This window comes from Orcinus orca, chromosome 2 (genome assembly GCF_937001465.1).
Source record: "Orcinus orca chromosome 2, mOrcOrc1.1, whole genome shotgun sequence".
NCBI lineage: Eukaryota > Metazoa > Chordata > Mammalia > Artiodactyla > Delphinidae > Orcinus > Orcinus orca.
In genome coordinates this window covers 15908457-15928943 of record NC_064560.1, presented here as the reverse complement: position 1 = coordinate 15928943, position 20487 = coordinate 15908457, and the positions used below count along the sequence as shown (strand labels likewise).

At 37.1% G+C, this 20487-nt stretch overlaps 1 protein-coding gene across 1 annotated transcript in view; it reads left to right on the top strand.

The window, feature by feature from the left end:
• The window catches only part of MALRD1 (MAM and LDL receptor class A domain containing 1), a 589021-nt gene that overhangs the window by 37539 nt on the left and 530995 nt on the right, over positions 1 to 20487 (top strand). Inside the window, exon 5 of the mRNA XM_049705518.1 lies at positions 8150 to 8246. Coding sequence (XP_049561475.1) covers positions 8150 to 8246 — 97 coding nt within the window. The remainder of the gene's footprint in view (positions 1 to 8149; positions 8247 to 20487) is intronic.

The window sequence follows — 20487 nt, the reverse complement described above, 5'->3', positions numbered from 1 at the left end:
AAATGTACAGCAAAAATTCAGTCTCAAATTCAAGTGAAAAATTCCCTCATCCATGTTTTTTTCTGGCTCTTGAAGGGAGCTCACCTATTGGTTTTATGGGTAGGAAGGAATGAATACTATGTTACTAATTATATCACCGACTATGGTTTTCAAATTGAATGTCTGGATCCTTGAGAAGTCAGTGCCTGAATTTTAAAAAGATACTGAAGCATTTTTAATATGCTACTATCTACTTGTTATTTCTTCGATATTCCATTTAGAAATGCCAGAGAGTTCTCACCACTCTCCTATTCAGAAACAATAGGCTTTATTAATATGAACAAAAGATGTTACTACTAATAATAAACTATTAACTTAATGTTACTCTCAAACTTTTCAAAATCATAATATGAGAGACATTTTATCTTTTAATTCAAGAATACTTACGGTGTGAACACATGATGGAGAAAAGATTACTGTCATCTTTTTGTGTTTCACGTGTTTACTTGAGAAATAATATTGAATGTGTACTACTAATTAAGAAAACTTTCACACGGTAAATATTACTACAAGGGTTTCTGTTCGTGTAGTTACTAGTGTAATCCAAGTGAATTTATGTCCATTATTCACCTACCATCAAAGTTTCCTTTGAGATTTAAATCAAGTGTTCTGAACCCTAAGCTTTACTTCAAAAGCCATCTTCTCTTAAAATGTTTGATGTGAAAGGAATTTGTCTCATGTTTGTTGTTTGTTTATTTTATTATTTTTTAAAACATCTTTATTGGAGTATAATTGCTTTACAGTGGTGTGTTAGTTTCTGCTTTATAACAAAGTGAATCAGCTATACATATACATATATCCCTGTATCTCCTCCCTCCCATCCTCCCTATCCCACTGCTGTAGGTGGTCACAAAGCACCGAGCTGATCTCCCTGTGCTATGCAGCTGCTTCGCACTAGCTATCTATCTTACATTTGGTAGTGTATATATGTCCATGCCACTCTCTCACTTCGTCCCAGCTTACCCTTCCCCCTCCCCGTGTCTTCAAGTCCATTCTCTATGTCTGCGTCTTTATTCCTGTCCTGCCCCTAGGCCCTTCAGAACCATTTTTTTTTTTTTAGATTCCAAATATATGTATTAGCATGCAATATTTGTTTTTCTGACTTACTTCACTCTGTAAGATGGACACTAGGTCCATCTACCTCACCACAAATAAATCAATTTTGTTTCTTTAATGGCTGAGTAATATTCCATTGTATGTATGTGCCACATCTTCTTTATCCATTCATCAGTTGATGGACACGTAGTTTGCTTCCATGTCCTGGCTATTGTAAATAGAGCTGCAATGAACATTTTTGGTACATGCCTCTTTTTGAATTATGGTTTTCTCAGGGTATATGCCCAGTAGTGAGATTGCTGGGTCATATGGTATTTCTATTTTTAGTTTTTAAAGGACTTTCCATACAGTTCTCCATAGTGGCTGTATCAATTTACATTCCCACCAGCAGTTCAAGAGGGTTCCCTTTTCTCCACACCCTCTCCAGCATTTATTGTTTCTAGATTTTTTAATGATGCCCATTCTGACTGGTGTGAGGTGATACCTCATTGTAGGTTTGATTTGCATTTCTCTAATGATTAATGATGGTGAGCATCCTTTCATGTGTTTGTTGGCAATCTGTATATCTTCTTTGGAGAAATGTCTATTTAGGTCTGCCCATTTTTGGACTGGATTGTTTTTTAGATATTGAGCTGCATGAGCTGCTTATATATTTTGGAGATTAATCCTTTGTCAGTTGCTTCATTTGCAAATATTTTCTCCCATTCTGAGGGTTGTCTTTTTGTCTTGTTTATGGTTTCCTTTGCTGTGCAAAAGCTTTTACGTTTAATTAGGTCCCATTTGTTTATTTTTGTTTTTATTTCCTTTTCTCTAGGAGGTGGGTCAAGAAGGATCTTGCAGTGATTTATGTCATAGACTGGTCTGTCTATGTTTTCCTCTAAGAGTTTTCTAGTGTCTGGCCTTACATTTAGGTCTTTAATCCATTTTGAATTTATTTTTATGTACGGTGTTAGGGAGTGTTCTAATTTCATTCTTTTACGTGTAGCTGTCCAGTTTTCCCAGCACCAGTTATTAAAAAGGCTGCCTTTTCTCCATTTTATATTCTTGCCTCCTTTATCATGAATAAGGTGATCATATGTGCATGAGTTTACCTGTGGGCTTTCTATCCTGTTCCATTGATCTATATTTCTGTTTTTGTGCCAGTACCATACTGTCTTGATAACTGTAGTTGTGTAGCATAGTCTGAAGTCCAGGAGCCTGATTCCTCCAGCTCTGTTTTTCTTTCTCAAGATTTCTTTGGCTATTTGGGGTCTTTTGTGTTTCCATACAAATTTTAAGATATTTTGTCTTAGTTCCATGAAAAATGCCATTGGTAGTTTGATAGGGATTGCATTGAATCGGTAGATTGCTTTGGGTAGTATAGTCATTTTCACGCTGTTGATTCTTCCAGTCCAAGATCATGGTATATCTCTCCATCTATTTGTATCATCTTTAATTTCTTTCATCAGTGTCTTATAGTTTTCTGAATACTGGTCTTTTGTCTCCTTAGGTAGGTTTATTCCTAAGTATTTTGTTCTTTTTATTGCAATGGTAAATGTGAGTGTTTCCTTAATTTCACTTTCAGATTTTTCATCATTAATGTATAGGAATGCAAGAGATTTCTGTGCATTAATTTTGCATCCTGCTACTTTACCAAATTCATTGAGTAGCTCTAGTAGTTTTCTGGTAGCATCTTTAGGATTTTCTATGTATAGTATCATGTCATTTGCAAACAGTGGCAGATTTACTTCTTCTTTTCCTATTTGTATTCCTTTTATTTCTTTTTCTTCTCTGATTGCTGTGGCTAAAACTTCCAAAACTATTTTGAATAATAGTGGTGAGAGTGGACAACCTTGTCTTGTTCCTTATCTTAGAGGAAATGCTTTGAGTTTTTCACCATTGAGAATGAAGTTGGCTGTGGGCTTTTCATATATGGACTTTATTATGTTGAGGTAAGTTCCCTCTATAACTACTTTGGGTAAGGTTTTTATCATAAATGGTTGTTGAATTTTGTTGAAAGCTTTTTTTTCATCTGTTGAGATGATCATATGGTTTTTCTCCTTCAATTTGTTTATATGGTGTATCACATTGATTGATTTGCATATATTGAAGAATCCTTGCATTCCTGGGATAAATCCCACTTGATCATTGTGTATGATCCTTTTAATGTGTTGTTGGATTCTGTTTCATAGTATTTTGTTGAGGATTTTTGCATCTATGTTCATGAGTGCTATTGGCCTGTAGTTTTCTTTCCTTGTGACATCATTGTCTTTCTTTTTGACATCTTTGTGACATCTTTGTTTTGGTATCAGGGTGATGGTGGCCTCATAGAATGAGTTGGGGCGTGTTCCTCCCTCTGCTGTATTTTGCAAGAGCTTGAGAAGAATAGGTGTAAGCTCTTCTCTAAATGTTTGATAGAATTCACCTGTGAAACCATTTGGTCTTGGGCTTTTGTTTGTTGGAAGATTTTGAATCATAGTTTCAATTTCAGTGTTTGTGATTGGTCTGTTTATATTTTCTGTTTCTTCCTGGTTCAGTCTCGGGAGATTGTGCTTTTCTAAGAATTTGTCCATTTCCTCCAGGTTGTCCATTTTATTGGCATATTGTTGTAGTAATCTCTCATGATCCTTTGTATTTCTGCATTGTCAATTGTTGCTTCTCCTTTTTCATTTCTAATTCTATTGATTTGAGTCTTCTACCTTTTTTTCTTGATGAGTCTGGCTAATGGTTTATCAATTTTGTTTATCTTCTCAAAGAACCATCTTTTAGTTTTACTGATATTTTCTATTGTTTCCTTCATTTCTTTTTCATTTATTTCTGATCTCTTCTTTATGATTTCTTCTGCTACCTTCGAGGTTTTTTTGTTCTTCTTTCTCTAATTGCTTTAGGTGTAAGTTTAGGTTGTTTACTTGAGATGTTTCTTGTTTCTTGAGGTAGGATTGTATTGCTGTAAAATTCGCTCTTAGAATTGCTTTTGCTGCATCCCATAGGTTTTGGATCATCGTGTTTTCATTGTCATTTGTCTGTAGGTATTTTTTGATTTCCTCTTTGATTTTTTCAGTGATCTCTTGGTTATTTAGTAGTGTATTGTTTAGCCTTCATGTGTTTGTATTTTTTTTTTTTTTACAGATTTTTTCCTGTAATTGATATCAAGTCTCATAGTGTTGTGGTCGGAAAAGATACTTGATACGATTTCAATTTTCTTAAATTTACCAAGGCTTGACGTGGGACCTAAGATATGATCTGTACCGGAGAATGTTCCATGAGCGCTTGAGTAGAAAGTGTATTCTGTTGTTTTTGGATGGAATGTCCTATAAATATCAATGAAGTCCATCTTGTTTAATGTATCATTTAAAGTTTGTGTTTCCTTATTTATTTTCATTTTGGATGATCTGTCCATTGGTGAAAGTGTGGTGTTAAAGTCCCCTACTACGATTGTGTTACTGTCAATTTCCCCTTTTATAGCTGTTAGCATTTGCCTTATGTATGGAGGTGCTCCTATGTTGGGTGCATAAATATTTACAATTATTATATCTTCTTCTTGGATTGGTCCCTTGATCATTATGTGTGTGCTTCTTTGTCTCTTGTAATAGTCTCTATTTTAAAGTCTATTTTGTCTAATATGAGAATTGCTACTCCAGCTTTCTTCTGATTTCCATTTGCATGGAATATCTTTCTCCACTCCTCACTTTCAGTCTGTATGTGTCCTAGGTCAGAAGTAGGTTTCTTGTCGACCGCATATATGCAGGTTTTGTTTTTGTATCCATTCAGCCAGTTTATGTCTTTTGGTTGGAGCATTTAATCTATTTACATTTAATGTAGTTATCAATATGTATGTTCCTATTACCATTTTCTTAATTATTTTGGGTTAGTTATTGTAGGTCTTGTCCTTCTGTTGTGTTTCCTGCCTTGAGAAGTTCCTTTAGCATTTGTTGTAAAGCTGGTATGGTGGTGCTGAATTCTCTTAGCTTTTGCTTGTCATTAAGTTTTTGATTTCTCCATCGAATCTGAATGAGATCCTTGCTGGGTAGAGTAATCTTTGTTGTAGTTTTTTCCCTTTCATCACTTTAAATATGTCCTGCCACTCCCTTCTGGCTTGCAGAGTTTCTGCTGAAAGATCAGCTGTTAACCTTATGGAGATTCCCTTGTATGTTATTTGGTGCTTTTTCCTTGCTGCCTTTAATATTTTTTCTTTGTATTATTTTTTTGATAGTTTGATTAATATGTGTCTTGGTGTGTTGCTGCTTGGATTTATTCTGTATGGAACTCTCTGCACTTCCTGGACTTGATTGACTATTTTCTTACCCATATTAGGGAATTTTCAACTATAATCTCTTCAAATTTTTTTTCAGTCCGTTTCTTTTTCTGTTCTTCTTCTTGAACCCCTATAATTCGAATGTTGGTGCCTTTAATGTTGTCCCAGAGGTCTCTGTGTCTCATGTTTATTTTTGCATTGGTGCAGGCCATACCTGACTTTTGTGATGTTGCCAAACTCCTAACTCCATTATCTGTGTTGTGATCTGCTTTTATTTTGCTACTTTGCTATTCTTTGTTTTTTTGGGCCATGCCCCACGGCATGGGGGATCTTAGTTTCCTGACCCAGGGATCAAACCCTTGCCCCCTGCAGTGGAAACACAGAGTCCTAACCACTGGACCACCAGGAAGTTCCCTTTTCTTTTCTTTATTTCACCTAACACAGAAAAGTGAGGTGGGGATGTTTGGAAAACCTTGTTTGCCAAAGTTTTGGAGAAAACAAAGAATGTTAATTGCTTTTCTTAGAAACATAACTACCATATTACAAACATAGCTTCTGAATATAGGGCCTCTCTTTGTAGAAAATTATCATGGGGTTCCACTTTCTTTAACTCATTCAACCTATCCCTCTTTGCAGGATCCCAACCAAAATCCCTGGTAAATCTTTTTGTTAAATACGTTTAACTGGTGTATCTCATTGTGCCTGGTGGGTCTTCTGTTTCATAGCCACACAGGTCCATTAGTAATTTCCCTACAGTTAGAGAAATTGTTCTTTACCTAAGGAAAACGTTTCCTCTTTCTGTACCAGTGGGCTCAAAAGGCAGCCGATTTTCATATTAACATTTCTTCAGTTGAATCGAATAAATACATATTGCAAACTCTGGTGAGGAGAGGGTTGAAGTTAAGAAGGTAATTTAAAATCTACTTCATTAGATCAGGTGTGAAGATATACAAGTGGCAACAGGGATGGAAAGGAGGGGGTGTTAATAAATCCTGACTGATTGGACATGTGACTGGAGGAAAAAGTCATTCCAAAGGCCATTTTAGAGTTTTGAGCACTGAAGTTTTGAGCAGTCTTCTGAAGTTTTGAGTGTCAGGGGAGAGGTCCTAGTTGAGGAGAAAGAACGTTATGAATCAGAAGTGACTTCATGTCATCGGAGTGAAAATATCCAGCAGGCTATGGAGATGTGGGAGGAGCGCTCAAGAGAGAGGTTGACATTCCTGATGTAAATTTGTCATCAGCCTGGGTGACAGTTAAAGCCCTGAGGATGAATGGGTTTTCAGGAAGGGTGTAGAGGAAAAAAGAAGAGACTGGTGATTAGTTAAGACTTATTTCCACTTCTCTCTTTAAATGTGGCTGCTACAGGTATATGCTTAATTTGGCAAGAACTAGGGAATATATCTGTGTGAGAAAGCTTTCAAGAAGAATAAAGTTAATCTGTAGAGAATAGATTTTTTTTAATTGGTAAACACTATTCATCCAATAGCTTAAATATTTTAATAACTATGTTATAATAATAGCTAACACTAATGCCAACTATAGGCCAAGTGCAATTGTACATGTAATAACTCATTAATCCTTACATAAACCTTATCATATAGGTAATAACTTATTATTTTTATCAGTACCTTTTTACAAAGAAAACTGAGGCACAGAGATATTAAGTACCTTCTCCAAGGTCTTCTTGCTATGAAGTGGTGTATCTGGGATCTGAATTCAAGGAGTCTGGTTCCAAATATACACTTTAGTCACTGTGCTATATTCTCATATGAAACTACCCCTATGTAACAAAATTTGATAGACCTTTCCCAGCATGGTCCTGACTTATAATTAGTCACATGGTTATTCTATTTTATGTGAAGAGGAGATGGCTTTCTGAGGGCTATATATTGATGGTTTACTGGACACATTATGGATGTTTCTTATATTTTTAATATAGTAGATAGCGTCTGGTTCAAAAGAAATGTATTAGTACATCTTGTACAGAAACAAAAGAGAATGCAGCACAGAAAAATGCAGACCATCTGTTAAGCTAAGAAGCAGTGTGATGTTTTGGCGTAATAAAATGTTTATATTATGAACAAGGCTGAGCAGTGCACACAAGTTTAATGCATCCATGAATTAAGCCTCACACATCATTGGTATTCATTAGTGAAAGTGGGATAATACTTTCCACCAACACACCAATTTTCTATTGATTTAAGTAATTAGGATTACTTGATCTTTCCAAGTTTCTCAGATTCATTATACCAGAGAATTTCCTGGTGGAGACTGGGCTGGCTTCACATCACAATATAACATTCAGTCATTTTAACAATAAGTCGCTGAACAATGATTTCCAGTCAGTGTCCCAAGCTGCGTCTAGATAATGGCAGAAAATGTGTGGGAGGATACCACAAGGACATCCAAGGCAGGACTGTGAGTAAAATTCAGAGAACCAGAGGTGGAAGTGAAGCACAGATGAAAAATGCCAAGAATCAAGAGTTCAAGATGGAGCATGGGTCCAAGAACTGGTAAATACTAAATAGTATGAATGCATAGGAACCAAACTTAGGAGATGATATGGGGCAGAAACCAGGTGACTGTTGCTTCATTTCACAAACATGTTACCTAACCTAGACATGTGAGATAGAGATGACTGTACATTTTCTTGTTCTTCAAAATGTACGTTTAGATCTCTTTCCACTTGGAATTGGTATGGTCACCCAAGTGCTTCTAGGAAGTGACATGTTTCTTATTTGTAGGCTCTGTGCTATAAGACTGTCAGGTAATCATGTTCCTTGCTCTTTGTTTTTGTTTTATTTCATTTTTCTTATCCAGGTTGTTTTTGAAGGCCAGATGATTTCAACTCATGAACAGGATGAAGTCATAGCTATTGATGATATATCCTTCAGCTCAGGCTGCTTGCCTGCAAATGGTAAGAACTTTTCCTTATTTTGATCCTTATTGTATAATAAATGCAGTGCAGTTTAACTATTGTATAATGACTTTGATCTGCTCTTTATTTTTACTTAATGCTTTAGAGTGAGCTATTTCCCATTGTTCTAATACACTGTGTAACAATGACTAGATTTGTGCTAGAGGTGAAGGCAGGGTATTTTTCACTGCTGAGGCTATGAAGAGCTGAAGGGTGTAATTTAGTCTCAGATTTGGAACCTTGTAGCCATGTTTACACTGTTTAGTTAAATCTTACTCAGCGAACTCTATGCCTTCTAGGAGATCGGGAGAAAACTGGCCTCCATAGACTTGAAATTATCTTCTTGGAGAATCAATTTGACTATGCCACTGAAAGACACAAATAGAGAAATATATTAATTATAATCTATTTTCTATTTAGACTGAAACAACTAGATCAATAAACCACACAGATCTAAAAAGTCATCCATAGCGGTCCCTTGATTATATTAACTGTATAATATTCAATTCACCAGTCACATTGTTCTCAATAGAAATGTTCAATGTTTAAAATATAAATTGGTAATGATAAAATTAACTTAGTCTAATAAGCAATAACTATACATATTCAGATATATATTATAGATATTTGATAGATATTTTTCCTTTTGAAATTTTATTATGATATAGTAGAATAAAGATAGCTATTTTGTAGAGAGGATTCCCAGTTCTAATTTTGTACAAAGATATGGTAGTCGTGGTAAAAAATATTCCAGTAACAGAAGAGATGGATTGGTCTCCCTAAGAGAAATCAAGGAAACTTGATAACGGGTATTGCGCTTTGATGTTTAAAAAGCACTCCTGCTGTTATGATAAGAGCTTACAGGTATGTGTCTTTTGCCTCTCAAACCAAGATAAGGTTTTACAGGAGCTGATGACAGCACCTTCTAAACACTGGAACACATAAAGGTCTCTTTCATCTTTGTACTGTCAGTTCTCAGTATATGTTAGTAAGAAATCATGATAGGATAAATTGAAACATAGGTAAATTGAAATGGAGAACTTTAAAGGAACAGACTATAACCTCCACCCATTCCTAGAAGTAAATAATTTAAGTATAAACATCAGTGCCTTTTCACTAAAAGAAGATAATATTTATTAGATTTATCAGAAGAGAATCAATATGCCAGTGTAGACTACATTGTTAACTCCAGACAAAGTATGATCTGCCATTCAAATGTCCCCTAATAATTCCTCTTCTCTTACTGTGCATGGTGGTTCCTGAGGCCAGAGCACAGCCTGCTTATGCTTGAGTTTTAATGAGACACCTAGTCCCTGACCCTGATCACTTCAGCAGGGTCTTTATATATTCTCAGTTTTATAGTTGCTGCAGAAATTGAGGTCTGCCAAACAAAATGATCCCTAATAGTTCTATTTATTGCCCAGTCTGGCTGATCACCCTCAAAGGAGAATAAAACAGTGAAATCAGCTATTGGCTGGACTTTCTGAACCATCAGGAAGTTAGGAACTGGCTGTTGCCCTTGAAACTTTGTTTACATTACAGATTTACACAGGAGAATGCTTGGGCTGTGCTTGGGACTTGAGATCGCTTGTAATAGGACTCTGCTATCATTTCAGACATGAACTTACTCTTCATCTTTGGCTCTGGGAACCAAAGCCATTTCCCTAATTACCCATGATCCATACACTGGGACAGAGGCTGGTGTAGATGGGCTATAATAATTACTCAGAAGACGAATGCCAGATTTTTAGTAAGCACTTAAAAGAACTCCTTAAAATCACTATAGAATTTTTTTTAAAAAAGCAATAGTAGTGGGAGTGAGAGCATCAGAAAGTTGGACATTCAAGGAAAAGTTGTGGTCACATAGAAAAATATTGGAGTCTACAATTTCTAAGAATAGTTCTAGATAGTGTTATCACCGTATTGTTTTGAGTTGGTGTAGAAATAAAGTTTACTGAAGATGAGACATGAACTTTAAAGCTAAATTATTGGGCAGGCCTTTTACATGGATATTGAAGTTATACAAGGTTACAAGGAAAGGGCCTAGAGAAGACGACTTTGAAATCCAAGACTGAAGTCTTTAGTGAATATGGACATCAGATCTCCTGCATGGATGACACAGGGCTATAAGTTGGATGTCATGGGCCAAGATGTTTTTACAACATGGAAGAATGAATCATTGTATAGAAGCAACATTGGGGATTTAGAAGGATGACAATTTTAATTTTAGGCCTTTTGTTTTATGGGGCGTTGGAAAAGAAGGTCTCCCCTTGGGAAAGCTACAAAGGAAGTGGTCTCTTTTTGGGGAAAGCCAGGACTCAGGTAAGGTCACAGAGTGTTCTTTGACTCTTTGAAGGTGAGAGTGCAGGGGTTTTGTTTTTTGTTTTTCAAATAGAAGGAGGAAAACACAGCAGCGTGAGGATTAATAATGGAGAGAAAGGATAAAGCATTATGGGATAGGACTGGCACTTGGATGGACTTCTATTTTGTAGAATAGAGAGGTGAGAATGTGAGAGGTGGTAAAGTTACGTAGCATTAAACTTTCAAATGAGACTCTGCAGTCAAGTTCAGGCACTATCATGATAGACTGCACCTAGTTAACCATCAGAATCACATAGAAGAGCGATAGATTCTGGGATTCACTCCAGACCTGATAGATGGGAATCACTGAGGATGGAGCCTACATTTAAAGTAATGTTCTCAGGAAATTTTTGTGAAGTCAGGCAATCCTAGGTTTAAGAACAGAACTAACCTTTTGGGATCCACAAGACCTAGTCTCGTGTTGATTAGTGCACTTGGCCGTGACTGCCCTGGAGCAGGGTTCTGGATGACTAGAGTCTGTGGTTTCAGTCCCATGCGGTCCTGGTGGTGACAGTCAAGGTAGGGGAAGCAGGCAGATACAACCTAACATCTTCTGGACATTTCCATCAGAAAATCCTACTCCAATGGACAATAGGGTTGGGTATGCATTTGGAAGCAAGAAAGCAGAAAAGATTGCTTAGATGACTTAATAGAGGATATAGACAGTCATGGCATAGGTTCTTCAACTCTGATACTGCTAAATTCAAGGACTAACAGACTTCCTTTGTATTTCCCTCATGCTTGTCATCTTATGCTCATAGAATAACCTCTCACATTCAGGGCAGGAAGAAGGAAGGAACGGGAAGTGACGTAGTTTCGGACATGTCATTCATCGGCTAGGTGATGTTCAGGCAGACAACCTTAGTTGCTAGGGAGACTAAGAAAACTGAAGGTTTAGATTTGGCCTCTGTAATAAAGGCAGGCAAGGGGAACAGGTTTATAAGTCGAGGGTGCAAATATATTTGCTACAGAAATTCAACATCAGTATGTTTAGAATTAAATTCCAATCTTCTTTCAAATTCTGTTCCTTCTCCTGCGTTCCCTGTTTTAGTTGTTGACATCTGTTTGGTCTCACTCAGGAGCCAAGGAGTTGTCCTTAAATCCTTCTTTCCTTTTCTCACCTCCACATTAATTTGGTTAAAAACGTTATTGAGGGAATGTCCTTATATTTCTCAAATTGTCTCCACTTATTTATTCATTATTATTTATCCAACTCTGATTTTGTTTGCCCCATTTTTTTTCTCTTGGATTGTTAAAAATTCCGGTTTCAGTCTATTTCACTCCCCTGTTCACTACTCCCTGCTATCCACCAGATTGTACTTTCTAACATCCAAATGTGACCAAGCTCTATTTTGTTTAAATCCATCAGTAAGTCTCATTGCCTTCAGAATGGAATTGAAATTTTTTTGTCATGACATAAGCTCACCAGGATCCTGCTCTTAGGCACCAGCCCAACTTCTTCCTTCTTAATTTCCCCAAGAATTCCCATATTCTGGCCAAAAAGAACTACCTGTGAATCCAGCAACACAGTGTTATCTCATTCTTGGGTATCTTTTCAAACCTTGCTCCCTCTTCTTATTTCATGAAAAAAATTTTTGGCCTGTTCTGCTACTAGATATCCTTCCAGACTGAGTCAATGTCTCTTTTCTGAGAAGCCTTCTCTTACAGAAAATCCCCCCCCACTCCCACTCCCTGTACAAACACACACACACACACACACACACACACACACACACACACACACACAGAGTGTATTAATTTATCTCTACAACTAAATGCTGAGTTTCTTGAGGGCAAAGTTAGTAGTGTCTTACTCATTTGTGGATCCCGAGTGCAGAGCAAGTACTTAATAAATAATTGATTGAATAAAGAATATGTGCAATTATCTAAACATCAAGTATTTGGGATTTTGTGTGAATTCTTCTTCTTTCTTTTAAGCTACAGCACCATTCTATAAAAATCAGGTTTAAATAAAATATCATGGGAATATGTTTAAAGCAGTACTTACGCTTATGCTAAGAAATATTATATTATTTTTAGGTTTTTGTTTTAGTATCAAAAATAAAGATATGTCTTCAAACTATATAATGTGATTTTTTATCTAGGATGAATTAATCTGGGCCAAGCATTTGCCATATTTTAGTAGAAACATAGTGTTTTTGTCATTTTATAGCCGAAATATAGTACTTGGAAATGAATACTGCTTGGAAGTGAATGCTGTAATATGTCTTTTGGGGGTTATTGTGGTTATAAAAATGGTTCTAAGATACATAGGTTTTCTGACAAGACTTCTTTATTTTCTTATTTCTTCAAACCAGTGTGCTTTCAAAAATTTGTTCTAATTTTTTTTTTTGTTTTGAGAGTAGGGAGCAATTCTATTACTGTGTTTTTATTTTCTGTGTTCTTATGCTTTGATGTCTGGGGTCTTGCTGACCCTGGAGGGACTGTCTCTTCCAGGGTGAGCCAATTCCTAGAGACGGTAAAACAGCTCACCTTACAGTGTATGTTTCAAATGCAAACCGACCAATCCAGAGCACCCACCCCAGCCACTTTAGGCTTTCACACTCTGGGTCACTATGTACCTGCCCTAATCACCCCAGGGTCAGTGCATGTTTTCTAAGACCACCATAAAAACATACCACAGACTGGGTGGCTTAAGCAACAGAAATTCATTTTCTCATGATTCTGGAGGCTGCAAGTCCAAGATCAAGGTGTCACCAAGTTTGCTTTCTTTGGAGTCTTCTTTCCTTGCCTGGGGATGACTGTCTTCTCTCTGGATCTTCACAGTCTTCTCTCTGTGTGTGTCGATGTCCTAAATGCCTCTTCTTATAAGGACACCGATCATATTGGATTAGAACCCACCAATATGACCTCATTTTACCTTAATTACCTCTGTATACCTCCAAATATGGTCACATTCTGAGGTGCTGAGGGTTTGGACTTCAACATATGAATTGGGAGTGGCGGGTACAGTTCAGCCCATAAGAGCAAGGTACTAAACAACTAGGGACAACCCTGACTGAATAAATGAAATATTGATGGATTTGCAGATCATGGCTCTATGTTTGTCAAATCTCCTGGAAATAAATACCCAAAAGTATAATTTTACTGTATATAATTTTTAAAAAAGAAATAGTAGCTCTTTACAATTGGAAAAGTTCTGATGATGAGTAATCCACCATATAGATTATTAAGTGTAGTATTATCTTTAGGGAAGAAACATAACTGATTCTCTCTACTTACTCTTTTCTATAGAAATACAGCTCTCTTTATAAAAGCGCTAGATATAGGTATTTTCGTGGTTTCTGAATATTTTCAAGATGAAAAATAAAACTAAATTCTTTTTATAATATTAAAGAAATCTTTCAGAGTATTCCCACACTTTCAAACAGTATCTTTCTAATTACTGCCCTTCCCAAGATATGAGTATTCACTGTACATTTATTGAAAGGAAGACCTGTTCAGACTTTATCAAAGTCTAAAAAGACCCAGGTTTGTGACTGTGACTAAATAAGAATGTGCTTAATCACTGATTCTTAAATAACATTGCTTCTTGAGCAAATTACTGTATATTTTTATAAAGATTGCATGTTAGGGCTCATAATCAAATATCATGAATATTCTGTGAATATTTTTAGGTTGGTTTGCCAGGACTTTGCCTTAGTCTCATTTTAAAACATTCCAAATACACAAATTATTCCTTAATGAGAACCTGAATAATGCTTATATATTATCCAGTTAAATAAGCATTATTTAACTAGTTACCTTTTTTATCTTATTAACTTCTAGCTACCTTTTAAGATCTAATGACTATTCACTGAAATTCATTGATGTTTTAAGAAAACTGATAAAGAAATTGTCAAAAGCCCCTGGAGTCAAAAGTGGATGTCAGTTATAACTTTTGCTGCAATGGCCTTGAGGCTTGGACTTCATTCTCTTCCATCTGAGTTATGTGGCCAATTTCACATAACCTGTTTGTACAAGATAAGATTTGAAGGATGGCAGGCTCTACACATGTGTCTTCATTGGTATAGAGACTTTGAAATTGTTGGCAAAGCTTCATCCTGCCGATTGTACATCATTGATGGAGAATTTTAAAATGCCAAACGTAATTTTCTACTGCTGGATTGTGGTGCAATATAAAAATGAAAAAGAGAGGGTGTGGGGAGGGAGAGAAAATGAATATGAATATATTAAATAGCTTTGAGCTATTTAAATAGCTAAATGACATCTTTAAATAGCTTTGAGCTCTGAAATAGAATGCACTAAAATAAAAAGCTGTCCAGGAGATTAGTTGATTGACAACTTATTAACCCCCATCATATCATTGTTTTTGTGCTTGCAAATTCCAATTTGGGGGACTAAAGGTAGTAGAAGTGGTTGATATTGGTGGAAGATATTTAATAGCAACTGATACAAGCTGAATTTTAAATTCCATGCAGTTTATAATTGACTATTTTGCTATTTTTATTTACAGTACTTTTGCGGTTATTGTATAAATAGTGAAAAATTAAAGATAATATACAACATTTAATTGAACAATGGCAAACATTTAATTATGCAGCTCCAGGGGCTGAAGATTTGTAGCTATTATACAAATCTACAAAAATTACAGTTTTAATTGTTTCATGGTAATTGTTATTGTGCAATCTTAGTTTCATTTATTGCCCACACTCCCTTAATTGCATATGCAGTTTTATTTTCAGTGGATCTTATGTTCAAGAAGCTTTGCATATTCATCATTTGTTAGCTTCCATTATGAGAAACCAGATTATGGATGTTATTCGTAAATCATTTTCACAACCAATCGCTTCAATTTTATTTCCAATACAGATGTGAACAATTTATATAGAGTCTGTGCTGTTGTAAAAGATTTCATTGAATTGGTCTTAGGTCACTTATTCATTCATTCATTCAACAAGTATATATTGAACATCTGTGTTATGTCAAGAATTTTTCTAGACATGAGGGAGAGGCAGTGAAAAAACAAATGGTAATCCCTGAGTTTATGGAATTTATATTTTAGTCATAAAGAGAAAGAAGCTAAGCAAGTAAATAGAAAAATGTACTTTATGTCAAGTGGTGTTATGTGCTATGGGTACAATAAACCAGAAAACTGAGATAAGGGTGCCACAGGCAAGGGGGAGATAAGTTTTAAATAGAGTGGTCAGGCATGGTCACGTGAAGAACATATTTTCTGAGCAAAAAAAAAAAAAAAAAAGTTGAGAGATCAAGCCATGTGTATATTGGAAGGAAGCCACATGTCAAGGCGAAGGTTCTGAAGCAAGAGTAAGCCTGGTTTGTAAGAGGAGGCTCATGGAAAGGACTTCTGCATGCATTTCGTGTAGGATAGAAGCCCGTGTGATGATTTTGAGCAGAGGAGACATGATCTGACTTGCTGCTTGATTTAGCTTTAATATGTTCTTCTTGTCCTTCTTTCTGTAAATGGATAGTTAAATTATAGGAGTTGAGGTCAATCATTTTTCATTCCTAAAGGAAACTTTTATAATTACTAATTTCCTTCTAAGTACTGTTTTAGCTGTATGACACAAATTTTAGTAAGTTATATTTTCATTCAGATCAAACAAAATACTTGGTTATCTCAAAGTTTTATTTAAACGTGTGATATTTCATTACCGAATAAATGTGGATTTCCCAGATGTGTAGTTTAATTTTGTTTTAGTTTGAGGATATTGAAAGATAATAGTGGGGCAAGGGCAGTGACAAGGAGGCAAAATAAGAAGTTTTATCTATAATCCAGAAAGAATGATGTTCCCTTAACTGAGAATTGGTAGCAGTAGTGAGTACCTCGATGTAGTGAGATTCCGGATGTGTTTTATAGATCAAGCAAAGATTTGCTGATGGGTGGCATGTCTGATGAAAGTAAGAGACGTATCATACATGACTCTACTCTTTTTACCTGAACTAGAAGGATGGAGTTGTCATGGACTGAGATGAGAAAAATGTGGGAGGAGAAAGTTTGGGCCGAGAAAATCAGAAAATATGCCTAGTTCCAGACATATTTCTTTTGAGATGCATGTTGGTTATCCAGGTGAAGTGGCCAAGTCGGGAACAGGCTATGTCAGAGTCCAGTCAAAGGTCTGGACCTAAGTTATAGTTTTATGAGTTATTGGCATTGGAAATGTTTTAAAGGCATGAGACTAGGTGATATTAACAAGATTGTGAGAAGAGACGAGATCCAAGGCTAATGTCACCTTGTGTAACATCGACGAGATGAGGGAAAACCGGCCAAGGAGACGAGAATAAACGCTAGTCATTCAAGACGAAAACCAGGAGAAAATTATGTACCAGGATCCGGTGAAGAAAACATTTCAAGTAAAAGGGAGTGATCAACTATATCAATATTACTGATATGTCAGGTATGTTGGGAAGGAAAAATTAAATATTGTAGGTTAACAATGGAGAGGTCAACTTTGATATATGTAGTTTTAGTGCAGTGGTTAAGGGTTAAAAAAAAAAAAAAAGAATAGAGTTTTGATATATGTTACACCAACATGAATAAACCTTGACAACATCTGAGAAGTAAAAAGTCAAACACAAGGGCTTCCCTGGTGGCGCAGTGGTTGAGAGTCCACCTGCCGATGCAGGGGACACGGGTTCGTGCCCCGGTCCGGGAAGATCCCACATGCCGCAGAGCAGCTGGGCCCGTGAGCCATGGCCGCTGAGCCTGCGCATCCGGAGCCTGTGCTCCGCAGCGGGAGAGGCCACAACAGTGAGAGGCCTGCATACCGCAAAAAAAAGTGAAACACAAGAAGCTATATAATGTGTGAATCCATTTTATAAAATGTGCGGAATAGGCAGAGTCATCAGAAAGCAGATCAGAGGTTGCCAGAGGCTGAGGAGGGGGAGAGAATGGGAGTGATTGCTCACGGGTACAGGGTTTTATTTTGGAGTGATGGAAGTGTTTTGGAATTAGATAACGGTGATAATTGCATGACACTGAGAATGTATAAAAGCCACCAAATTGTGTACTTTTAAATGGTTAAAGTGGTGAATTTTAGGTTATATGAATTTTAACTTCATTTTTAAAAAATTGAAAAAAAAACCCTCATTGAAACAGATGCAAGAGAGAATGGGGGGAGAAGAAGTGGTGTTGGAATCAGTGAGAATAGGCAGAACTTGGAGAAGTTAGTTGGAGGGAGTTGGAGGTTTAATTTTCTTAAGATGGGTGAAATTGTGGCCTCTTGTATACTGAAGGGAAAGAAAGCATGTGGGATGTAAAAGAGGGGAGGAAATTGCTGGAATGATTGCAGAATAGGGGAGAGGAGATGCATTTCCGGGGTAAATGAAAGGAGTGGACCTAGAGAGGAGAAGGACTGGTTGATCAGAGTTAAGAAGAGGAAAGGCATGTGGGTGGCGGTGCAGGTGGTGGGGCTTGTGAGGTTTTCTTCTGGTTTCTCTTTTTCCCAATGAAACATAAAGCAAGATGATTAGCTCAGGGGGAGGAGGAGTTGGAGATTTAAGGAGTGGGTAGAGGGTTTTGAACAGTTGTCTAGAAATGGAAGAAAAGGAAAGAATTAGGAAGATGTAGCGGGATGGCCCCAGTGCAATGAAGTGAGTAGTCAGGGATATGAAGTCGTTTCAGTCAGCTTGGTGTTGACCCATCACTCCCGTTCATCTGCACGGATGCAGGTGGAGCGCGTCGCGTGGGTCTCAGCCTATTCACAGTGATGCTATCTGCCAGGAATCTCAGGCGCTCACCTGGGCCCAGATTACATGTCGTGAGTCCCCACGGACATTTCCCAGACCAGAGCTAGTGTTGTGATGTTGTGGCTAGTCCAGCCCTTGCGGTTCTTATGATTACGAGACACACCCCTGCAACAACCATCAGGGAACTTTGGAAAAACAAGGTTTGCTTCTTACAGGTTCTGGAGGGTACCCAGCACATCCAGGGGCCATACAGCGAGGTTGTGGGGAGAGAGAGTAAACCTAGGGTTCTGCCTTTGTTGGGGTCGAGGGTGGGGTGCCTAGGGTTTCCCGGTTTTACTTTTTATGGTTGAATTTAAAACATACAAGTGGGAATTAAAGTGCAGTAAGGGAAAAGCTGGGTCACTCGAGTGCTCAGTTATCTAGGTCACCAAGGGCTTTTGAAAAGGGGAACTTCATGGGTGGGACGCACTGGCTCTTTATCCAGTGTGTAGGGGGCAATGTGTTTATTAGAGATGGATGTCTTTGAAATGGATGCCTCAGCAATCAAAAGGTTGATGTCAGGCACTTACATTACAATCAAGAAAGCTAATTGTCAGGCACTTACACTACATGAAGGATTGTACTTGTCAGAGTTTTTGTCCTGAGTTTGTGGAAGCATGAGGAGAGCCAGCAGATGACTATTTTCTAACACCAGTAAGAAAAGAAATGAGGACATGAGAGAGGATGAAAGGAATTGCAAAACTGGAGGACCATTAGCTTTGTAGGTCCTGATGCTGTCAAAAATTTTTTTACAGTAGAGATACTAGAGGGAGTGAGTGGAAAGATAGGGGTGATGGTTGGGGAGTGGGCCCCTCATAATTAAGATAGAGGAAGTGTTATCACCATTAGTTACGATCATATTCAGCCGAGTGCTGGCAGAAGTGGCTTTACATCAGCAGTTCTCCTTCATGAGCATCAGTAAGAAAAATAGAGAAATTGAAGGGCAAGATGAATGTGAACATTGAAGTGACAAAGAGTGACATTGAGCCAACGGGTAAAGTAATCAGGGATTGAGGGGTAGGGCTCCAGTGTCTGTAGATGACTGTAACAAGATGTCAAAAGATTCAAAGCTCAGATATTTAGGAAGGTGAGAAACCTCCATACTGTTCTCCATAGTGGCTGTACCCATTTACATTCCCACCAACACTGCAAGAGGGTTCCCTTTTCTCCACATCCTCGCCAACATTTGGTATTTGTGTTCTTTCTGATGATAGCCATTCTGACTGTATAAGATGATGTCTCATTGCAGTTTTGATTTGCATTTCCCTGATAATTAGTGATATTGAGCATTTTTTCATGTGCCTGTTGGCCATCTGCATTTCTTCTTTAAAAAAAATGTCTATCCGGTTCTTCTGTCCATTTTTTAATCAGGTTGTTTGTTTTTTTGATGTTGAGTTGTATGAGCTTTTTATATATTTTGGATATTAACCCTTTATCAGTCATCATTTGCAAATATTTTTTCCCATTCAGTAGGTTTTCTTTTCATTTTGTCCGTTTCCTTTGCTTTGCAAAAACTTTTAAGTTTAATTAGATCCCATTTGTTTATTTTTGCTTTTATTTCCTTTAAGAGATGGATCCAAAAATATATTGCTGCGATTTATGTCAGAGTGTTCCGCCTATGTTTTCCTCTAAGAGTTTTACAGAGATCTGATTAAAATCCAGAAGCACTGGCATGGCTGTTTTTTTCTCTCTCTCTCCTCTCTCTGAATCGATCTCTCTTTGTCTGTGTAATGAGTCTCCCTAAGGCATGATGCTGCCATAGAGAGGAGTTGGGTTGAGCATGCTCTGTAGAACAAATATTAACATTTTAAGAAATACATGATCCTTTCTAGCGACACCTGCATCTCACTTCTTGCCAATCTTACAGATGAAATTTTACCATGTCAAGAAACATCGAATACTAAGATGGAACAATGCCATCCAGATGCAAGTCTCTGCAGATTTGATTCTACAGATGAAGGATTGAGGTGTAAGTGTTAAGATGAGATGTCTGCCTGCCTTGTCAGTGTGTAGGCTGTCCATGAGTCTCAGAAGTCTAACAGGAATATCAGACCACTAGTAGGGATACTCACTTGACAAACTCTGTTGCCGTCTATGTCTTAGTTTTAGCAGGAGTATCATTGGGGTTTTAGCTGAAGTGTTATTGCAAGTCTGTTGTTTATTCAAAAAG